Genomic DNA, 9,428 nt, shown 5'->3' on the forward strand with positions numbered 1-9,428 from the left:
ACGGTGGGCACACGGGGGTCAGGACGTGGGGGGGAGGCCCCTGCCCTGACACCCCCCACCCCGCCTGGTGCAGGAGGAGGCCCTGACCGTGGGGGCCTGGGGCCTTCTCAGGCTTCTTCGTCCCGGGCTTCCCGAAGCTCCTCAGGTTCCAGAGTCATCACGAGCGGGTCCTCCAAAGAGCTCTCCCGGACCTGAGGAAGCACATGGCGAGTGGGGGCGAGTGGGAGCTCCTGAGGCTCCGTCCCCGGAGCCCGGGGCAGGGGGTGGGGGGCACGGCTCTCCCTCCGAGCTGCCCAGAGTTGGGGTCACGTTCCTCCCCCTGGGGCCCGGGGGTGCCCTCGGGGCTGGGCTGGGCCGTGGGGAGCGCGTCCACCCGGCTCCAGGGGCCGCGGCGTGGGGCCTGAGCACCCCCTGCCCTCCCGCCAGGACGAGGAGCAGATGTCCACCGGCATCTACAGCCCCAAATGGTTCCTGCAGTGCTTCCTCGGCCGGGTGAGGCCCCCCGGGGACCCTTGCTCCCGGACCTGCCCCCTGCCCCCGGGGAGGGCCCAGCTCAGCCCCACCCTCCAGACGAGCCAGACCCGACCCCGGGGCCCTGAGGCTGAGGCTGAGGCTCGCAGCCCAGCCAGTCCTGGAGAAGCCCAGAGGGTCCCTGGACGAGGTTCCGGGGGGCGGGCCGTCTCTGCCTCAGCTCCTCCGGGGGAGGCCGGGTCAGCCCGGGGTGTGGACGGGCCCTCGGCCCATCGGGCGGCCAGCCTGGGGTCCTCTCGAGGCGTGGTGTTGTCAAGTGCGGGCAGAGTCTGTGTCCCCAGGGGTGCGGGAGGTGCTGGCCGGGGTCGGAACCCGGAATGGCCGGGAGTCCCTGATCTCCCTGGGAGGAGGGCACGCACGGGGGAGCGGGGGGGGGGCACTGCGGGGCCTCGTCGGAGGCAGCCGGGGGCCAGATGGCAGGCCTAGCCTAGCCCCAGCCGAGCCCCCCAGGGGCCCTGCTCAGGCCGCTTCTCCCACCCCGCCGTCCCCCTAGACCCCCTTCTCGCTCACCCTGAAGCTGTGGGATGCCTACGTACTCGATGGGGAGAGGGTGCTCACGGCCATGGCCTACACCATCCTCAAGGTGCACAGGAGTAAGTGAGCCCCCGGGAGCCCAGGTGTGCCGGGGGCGGGGGGGCCCAGATGACCCTGGGCTCTGAGCAGCACCCAGACCTGGGGCGGGGGGACGGCGGGGCAGGCGGGTGCAGCGGGGCTCCCCGAGTGGAGCAGCGGGTAGGGGCCACCCCGGCCAGCGCACTGCCCGCGGCGCTCCTGGGCACAGCGGGACCCCAGCCGCTGGCCTGGGGGCACCAGGGGCCCCAGGGCGGGGCCCTCTGGGTCTGACTCTCGCCCACCGCCCAGAGCGCCTCCTGAAGCTGCCCCTGGAAGGGCCCCGGGAGTTCCTCCAGGACTCTCTGGCCCAGCCCTGGGCCCTGGAGGACAAGGCGGTGCTCAGACACCTTGGGGCCTCCATGACCCAGCTCCGGAGGATGCGGTGCGACCTGCCCCCGCCAGGTGGGCTCAGGGCCCCGGCCCCTCCCGACTCGGCCTGCTGGGGCCGCCCACAGGGGACAGAGCCCCCGGGGCCCCCGTCCTCATCTCTGGGGCTCTCCTCTTCTGCTCCAGCCTCGGGGACCCCAGGCCAGGGCTGGGCGGGCACCCACTGCAGGGCCCGGGCAGCAGTGTGGGGGGCAGAGCACAGGGTCAGGCCGGGGAGGCCACGTGGGAGCCGTGAGGACCCCCGGGGCCCCCAGCGGGGGACACACAGCCTGCTGGAGACGCTGACCCCGTCGGCCTCTTTCCAGCGGGACCTGAGGAGTTCCCCACGAGGCCCCTGGGCCTGGAGCCAGTGTCCCCGGCGCCCGGGCCTCTCCTCCCTTCTCCGGCCTCTGAGCCACCGCCCAGGGTGGAGGAGCCGGCCTCCCCGGGCCCAGCTGCCCGGCCTGAGCCGCCCGGACCCCCTCCCGGCCAGGCCATCGTCCAACTTGCCCCCCAGCCCCAGCGGTGGAACTCCCTCCCCACCCTCCCGGTGCAACAAGGCAGTGTAGGCAGGTGGCCCCGGGACACGGCGGGCTTCAAGACAGAAAACGGGGTCTCCTTCCATTCGGCACCTGCCTGGGCCACCCCAGAGGCCCCGCGACGGACCGGGCCCTGGAGCACCCCCGGGACTCCCATCACGGGGTCCCCCCAGCCCCCTAGGGATGACGCTGTCAGGCCCAGGACACCCTTCCTGCCCCGCGGCCACTGCAGCTTGTGCCCCTCACTGGGCAGTGATGGGCACAGCCAGGGCAGAGCCAGGGTGGCGCTGAGCCCGCTGCCCCGAGGCCCCGCACAGGCCCGGGACCCTCTGCCCCCCGCGTCCATGGGGCAGCTCGATGCTCGCGGGCCTCGGGGGCAGAGCGTGGCGGTGAGGGCTGGGGCCCGGAGGCTCCGGCCCGCCGTCACCGTGCCCTGCCTCGTCTCACTGTCCCTCCCGGAGGGCGGCACCCCCCGCACGGGACACCAGCCCCTGACCCAGAGGGACCTGGGCTGGCCTGGTCCCGGGCTCTGTGGGGGCAGGGGCGACTCGAGCGCCTGCCCCAGGCCCAGCGCTAATGGCATCCAGCGCCCCGGGGCCCTGGCCAGGGCTGCGTTCTGGCCCCGGGCTGAGCGAGCCCTCTCACAGCAGGATGTGGCCTCCTGGGCCCTGGGCGTGCCCCCACAGATCCAGGTCGCTGACCTAGGGCAGCCCTGGGGATCCCGGGACACCCCAGGGCAGGGCAGCGGGAGCAGGCCCGTGGGCCCCACCCGCACCCACACCCACACCCACACCCACAACCACACCAGGAGGCAGGCTCCTCCACGCGCTGGGGCTCCAGCAGTCAGTCACCCGGCCCCAGGGGGCCCGAGGCCGGGGTCCAGCTGCCCTGCGGGGACCCAGCGCAGGAGCCCATGGGCTGCAGGTCCACGTCAGCCCTGCCGCCCCCAGAACCGCCTCTCAACGCCCCAACCTCAGGACACGTGCCCCCACCTGGAGTCGAGTCCGCACAGGCTCCCAGGTGGGGGACTCCAGCACCCGCACCCCTGTGGGATTCCCGTTTTCCTCTAAGGACAGGAAGGTCTCCCAGGGGAAGGCGCGCACCCTCGGCTCTGAGCCCCTGTTTGCTGTTGCAAGTTCAATAAAGTGTTGTTGTGTGAGAGTGCACGGCCGGTTTGTCTCTGCGTCTCCCGGAGCTCTGTGCACGGGGTGCGGAGACACCCCCAGAGAGGAGGAGGGGGCGCCGCCCAGGCCCCGACCAGCCCCTGCGGGGGCGCCGCCAGGCACACACAGCTGACGTCCCCACGTGCCTTCCCGGGGCGGCCAGACGCCAGGGTCAGGACCCCGCAGACTCTACTGTGACTCAGCCTGCGCCCGCGGCCAGGACGGGCCTGGGACAGAGTGACAGCCGGGGAGCCTCAGGTCACCAGGGTCTGTGCTAAGCGCCCTGGGAGGTCTGTGCCCCCTCTGTCCAGGGGGCCTGGGCTGCCCGGGCTCCGGGGCGCTTCCTCCCCTCCCCGCCCTGGGCCTGTGCGCCTGGGGCACAGAGGGCCCGCGGGGCGGTCAGCGTGGCCCCGGAGCGGACGTCAGGACAGCAGGCCCTTGCAGCTCTCACACCTGGGCCACCCTCACCGGGCGGGCTCAGCGTGCACACCCGGTGCTGCTGGATCTCTCGCACCAGAGTGTGGAGGGCACCCTGCACGCCCTGGAGAGTAGGGGCTGGGTGAGCGTGGGGCTCGGCCTGGGGGCAGGCAGCGCAGGGGACCGAGGGACCCCGTCCCCGTCCCCACCCCGACTCCCATACACACACACAGGCAGCCCCAGGGCTCCCCCCATGGGCAGCCGGCTCCTCAGGAGCTCCCCCCAGGGCGGCCCCGAGGTCTGGCTCCCCGCTGGAGAGGCATCGGGGAGAAGAGAAGCGGCCGGCGCTCGGCGGGGACCCGCTGCCACCCACGGGAATGTGGCCGAGCCGGACCTTCCAGCTCAGCTGACCCCCCGGCGGGACGGGACGGCACGGGACGGCACGAGGGAGCCCGGGTCGGCCGGGAGAACCCAGCTAGCCGCCCAGCGCCAGCACCAGAAATGATGGTGTTTCAACCGTTTCGGCGTCAGGACGACGCGGCCCGAGGATCAGATCGCGTCACGGTGACAGACACGCACACACCCCAAACCCAACAAACGCCGGAATCCCCCGATTGTTGTCAGACAGCAGCCGGACGGTTACAGACGTGACGCTGGGGTCCCCGGTAGGACACACGGAGGATGCTCCAGACCACGGCTGCAGAGGCGCTGGAGGCCCGGGGATGCGCCTGCAGGTGCCCACGGGGAGCGCGGGGCGGCGGGAAGCACCCTACAGAGGGGGGCCCCTCCTGGGAAAGGACGCCGGGTCCCTGCGAAGGCTCCCGATGCTGACAGCTGTCCTCCTCTCCTTCAGCTTCTGGTTTCCCCCCCTATTTTGCTCTTCCTGATTCTCCGTCGGCCTCCACCCTGCATCCAAGCCACTGACCACACGGGCTTCTTTACAACGTCGGGTCCCAAAAGGAGGCCGAGCTCTGGCTCCCGGGATCGGGAAGGACCATCGCCGAGGTTTATGCTGATCCCCCCGAGCTCGTACCTTCCCGGCTCTTCTGTCCTGCAGAACGAGGGGAGGCACGGGCCTTACGGGGAAGGAGGCCCACTCCCACTCGGGCGGGACCGTCCCTCGTAGGGGACGTCATCTGGGCCGGGGAGTGCGAGTGGGGCCATCAAGAACAGGTCGCAGGCTAGACATAGTCTGCTTTGAGGTTTGTCCTGAAGCGAGCACTCACCTTCGACGTTACGCTGTATTAGTTCATCCATTTATTATTTGTTAAAGGTTTTACTTTTATGTCCTCTCTACACCCAACATGGAGTTCCAACTCACAGCCCTGAGATCAAGGTCCCCCGACCAGGCCGGCCAGGCACCCCAGGGCCATGTTTCTCATCTCTTTGCTGGCTCGCCTATCTCTGCACCCAACTGGGACATCGAGGCCACGAGGGGGGAGCTTTAGCTACCTCCGAACCCGCAAGAACCCGGAACGTTCTCGCTGTGTCCCCATCCTAGAACGACCTTCGCCGTTGAACAGCAATTCAAATAAATCGGCAGCCAGCCCAATGACTCCTGGTCAAGGAAATGGCCAACTTGTCACGTGTGTGGGCCCTGCTCCCTGGGCTCCCGGGGAGGCTCCGCTTTCTTTAACATCGACCAAGGTCCCAATGACTCCACCGCACCTCGACGCGGGGGCTCAGTTTCTTTTTCTTTTTTTTTTTTTTTTTAATTTATGATAGTCACAGAGAGAGAGAGAGGCAGAGACACAGGCAGAGGGAGAAGCAGGCTCCATGCATCGGGAGCCCGATGTGGGATTCGATCCCGGGTCTCCAGGATCGCGCCCTGGGCCAAAGGCAGGCGCCAAACCGCTGCGCCACCCAGGGATCCCTGGGGGCTCAGTTTCTGCCCTGGCAGCACGTTGGCTTCAGTTACTACCTGTCAATCAATCAAAGGGAGCCTGGCCTCTCGGTGTGGTTCGTAAGAACACACAACTCTTGTTCTTGGGGCGGAGAGTTCAAGCCCCATGTGGGTGTAGAGATGACAGAAAAATAAAATCTTAAAAAGAAAATCAGTCAGTCGGTCTGGGGGAGACACAGCCCCGGATCCCACAGGGGCAGGGAGTCAGCTGACGGGTCTACGCACACTATTAGAAGCAGCAGAGCACAAAGTCAGAACTTCCAGAAGTCTGCTAGAGGGGGGGACACGCCGGCCTTGACGGTGCTCGGGAGGCGAAGTGGGGGCGGCCCCTGGAGCGACGGGGTGGGCTCAGGGTCCCCGGGGTCCCAAGGACGGTGGCGCCAACGGTTCCCAGGCCCAGGAGCAGGGACCCTGGCCGAGAGCCGCGGGACTAAGGCCAGCTGTCTGCTCTGTGTGGCCACAAACTGCAAACCCCTGTGCGGTCACGGGGCCGCGTCCCTGGGCCGGGCCAGCAAAGGCCAGAGGTGGGAGGAGACCCTCCCGGGCGGGAGGAGCACAGGTCTCCCCCAGGGCAGCCCCTAAAACTTGGAGGTATGAAACTCAGTCACTTGTCTGAGATAAAAAGAAAAAAAAACAAAAAAACAAAACTCGGACACAGGCAGGGTGAACGCAGAGTCTGTAGAAGCTGTGGAGGCCCGGGGCCCGGGGGCTCCTCTGTGGAGGCCCCTGCAGACCGGGGCGCGGGATGCTCAGCCCCCGGCCCAGGGGACCCGGCGCCCCCACCCGCATCCCGCTCTCAGGCTCGGGGGCAGCACAGCACGGCCCGTGGGAGGCAGACCCCACCTCTGACCCGCAGGTGCATCGCCCCCGAGGCAGGTGCACCGCCCCCAAGGCAGGTGCGCACCTGACATCAGCGCCGAGGCTCGAGGAGTAGCATGGCGCTGCCCGTGGGAGGCCAGACCCTGCCTCTGACCCGCAGGTGCATCGCCCCCGAGGCAGGTGCAACGTCCCCGAGGCAGGTGCGCACCTGAAGTCAGCGCCGCGGCCCCGCCCCCAGACCCCGACTGGACCTCTGGCTGCCGCCAGGTTGAGGTACCGCAGAGGCCGCAGAGCTCCAGCTCCGGAAGGAGAGTGGGGTCGAGCTTCCTCTGTACTTTGGGCTTGCTTTATTTTCATTTCTTTTCTTCAATTCTTTTTTATTAATTGCTTGATTTTAGTTTTTATGTATATACCTTATATATTACTTATTTTTGTTTACTTTCATTGTACTTTGAGCTGAAAAAGGACAGCAACAAAGCCTACAGCCTGCAGCAGAAGGGAAATAATAAAGATGAGAGCAGAAATAGACAATACAGAAACAACAAAACAGTAGAATGGAATAGCGAAACTAAGAGCCGGTTCTTCAAATACTTAATAAAATGGATCAAGCCCTAGCCAGCCTCATCAACAAGAAAAGAGAAGGGACCTTCTCTAAATAAAATCACAAATGAGAGATGAGAGATCACAATCAACACCAGAAAAATAAGACAATTATAAGGGAATACTATGAAAAATTATATGCTAACAAACTGGGAGACCTGGAAGAAATGGACAAATCCCTAGAAATGTGCAAACGAGCAAAACTGAAATAGGAAGAAATAGAAAATGTGAACAGACCCATAACTAGCAAAGGAATTGAATCAGCAAGGCACCTGGGTGCCTCGGTGGTTGAGCATCTGCTTTGGCTCCAGTCAGGATCCCGGGGTCCTAGGGGATTGAGTCCCACATCAGGCTCCCCACATGGAGCCTGATTTTCTCTCTGCATGTGTCTCTTCCTCTCTCTGTGTCTTTCATGAAAAAATAAATACAATCTTTTTTATAAAAAGGAAAGAGGAGACAGGACCCAAATAAAATCACAAATGAGAAGAGAAATAACAACAAACACCACAGAAATACCAACGATTATAAGAGAACATTATGAAAAATTATATGCCAACAACTTAGAACCTGGAAGAAATAGATCAATTCCTAGAAATGGATAACATAGCAGAAATGAAAAAGGAAGAAATAAGAAACTGGAACAGACAGATAACCAGCAAAGAAATTGAATCAGCAACCAAAAATCTCCCAAGAAACAAAGTCCAGGACCAGATGGCCTTCCCGGGGCAATTCTACCGGATATCTAAGGAAGAGTTAATATCCGTTCTTCTCAAATTATGCTCAAAGCAATCTATACATTTAATGCGATCCCCATCAACATAGCAATGGTATTTTTCACAGAACTGGAACAAATGATCCTAAAATTTGTATAGAACCACGGAAGATGGGCTGCCCTGGATCTCTGCCTCTCTCTCTCTCTCTCTCTCTCTCTCTCTCCCTTCTCTGTGTATTCTCATGAATAAATAAATAAAATCTTTAACAAAACAAAAACAAACCACGGAAGATTGAAAATAGCCAAAGCAGTGTTGAAACAAAACCAAAGCTGGGGTTCCAGATTTCAAGTTATATCACCGAGCTCTAGCGATCCAAAGAGTATGGTGCGGGCACAAGAAAGAGAGCCTTAGATCAATAGAACAGAATGGAAAACCGGAACAAGACAGACACCTGTAACTCTATGATTAATTATTCTTCAACAAAGCAGGAAAGAATATCCAACAGGAAAAAGACAGTCTCTTCAACAAATGGTGTTGGGAAAACTAGGCAGCCACGTGCAGAAGAATGAAACAGGACCACTTTCTTACACCATGTATGTAAAAAATAAATCCAAAATGGATTAGGGACCTAAATGTGAGACCTAAAACCATAAAAAGAAGAAAATATAGGCAGCAATGTCTTGGACATGGGCCACTGGATCTTCTTTCTAGACACGCCTCTGAGGCGAGGGAAACAAAAGCAAAAATAAACTATTGGGACTTCATCAAGTTGAAAAGGTTCCGCACAGTGGAGGAAACAACTGTAGCTAAAAGGCAACGTACAAAATGAGAGGAGATATTTGTAAACGACACATCCGATAAAGAGTTAGTGTCCAAAATAGATAAAGCAAATATAAATCTCAGCATCCTAAACACAAATTACCAACTGAAAATGGGCAGAAAACATGAATGGACATTGTCTCTGACAGGACATCCAGATGGCCACCAGACACACGGAAAGTCACTCAGCATCACCCATCACCAGGGAAATGCAGACCCAAACCACGATGAGTTGCCACCTGACAGCCGTCAGAATGGCTAAAATTAACAACACGAGAAACAACAGGTGTTGGTGAGGCTGGGGAGAAGGGGGAGCCCCCTTACACTCCTGGTGGGAATGCGAACAGGTGCGGCCACTGTGGAGGACGGTGTGGAGGGGCCTCAAGAAGTTAAAAGTAGAGCGACCCTACGATCCTGGAATTGCGCAGCGAGGTACTTGCCCCGAGGATACAGAAGTACAGATTCGAAGGGGGACGCGCAGCCCAGTGTCTGCAGCAGCGTCATCAACAGCAGCCGAACAGGGGACCGGGCCCAGGCGTCCAGCGACAAATGAGTGGGCACAGACGATGGGGGAAATACAGTCACTGCGACGTCACTCGGTCATCAGAAGGGAAGGAATGAAGCCATTGACAACGATGTGGGAGAACCGGAAAGGACTGATGCTAAATGAACTAAGTCAGTCAGAGAAAGACAAATACCATACAATTGCGTTCACGTGTGGATTTTAAGAAACCAATCAAACTGGCAAAGGGGCGTGGGGGGGGGGGGATGAGAGAAGCAAACCAAGAAACACATTTAACCATAGAGAATAAAGTAATAAATACCAGAGGAATGGGGGGGTGGATAGGGAAATGGGGGATGGGGATGACGGAGGGCACCTGTGACGAGTACCAGGCGTTGTAGCCAAGGGTTGAATCACTATGTCGGACACCCGAAACTATATTAT

At 61.3% G+C, this 9,428-nt stretch overlaps 1 protein-coding gene across 1 annotated transcript; it reads left to right on the forward strand.

Annotated features, from left to right (window-relative positions):
- The first annotated feature begins 331 nt into the window (after positions 1 to 331).
- LOC140595394 (USP6 N-terminal-like protein) lies at positions 332 to 9,035 on the forward strand. The gene is made up of 4 exons (XM_072736372.1): positions 332 to 492; positions 1,025 to 1,124; positions 1,393 to 1,671; positions 8,830 to 9,035. Exons 1-4 carry the CDS (start codon positions 439 to 441, stop codon positions 9,033 to 9,035), a joined length of 639 nt encoding a protein of 212 aa, XP_072592473.1. The 5' UTR covers positions 332 to 438.
- Positions 9,036 to 9,428: the final 393 nt, after the last annotated feature.

This window comes from Vulpes vulpes, chromosome 14 (assembly GCF_048418805.1).
Source record: "Vulpes vulpes isolate BD-2025 chromosome 14, VulVul3, whole genome shotgun sequence".
In the NCBI taxonomy this organism is placed as follows: Eukaryota; Metazoa; Chordata; class Mammalia; order Carnivora; family Canidae; genus Vulpes; species Vulpes vulpes.

What these genes read in the sequence shown, in the direction of transcription:
- LOC140595394 (XM_072736372.1), top strand. Translation starts at nt 439, where the DNA reads ATGTCCACCGGCATCTACAGCCCCAAATGGTTCCTGCAGTGCTTCCTC. An exon ending in TGCAGTGCTTCCTCGGCCGG is followed by an intron (nt 493 to 1,024) that starts GTGAGGCCCCCC and finishes CCGTCCCCCTAG; the next exon opens with ACCCCCTTCTCGCTCACCCT. An exon ending in TCCAGCCTCGGGGACCCCAG is followed by an intron (nt 1,672 to 8,829) that starts GCCAGGGCTGGG and finishes GAATGCGAACAG; the next exon opens with GTGCGGCCACTGTGGAGGAC.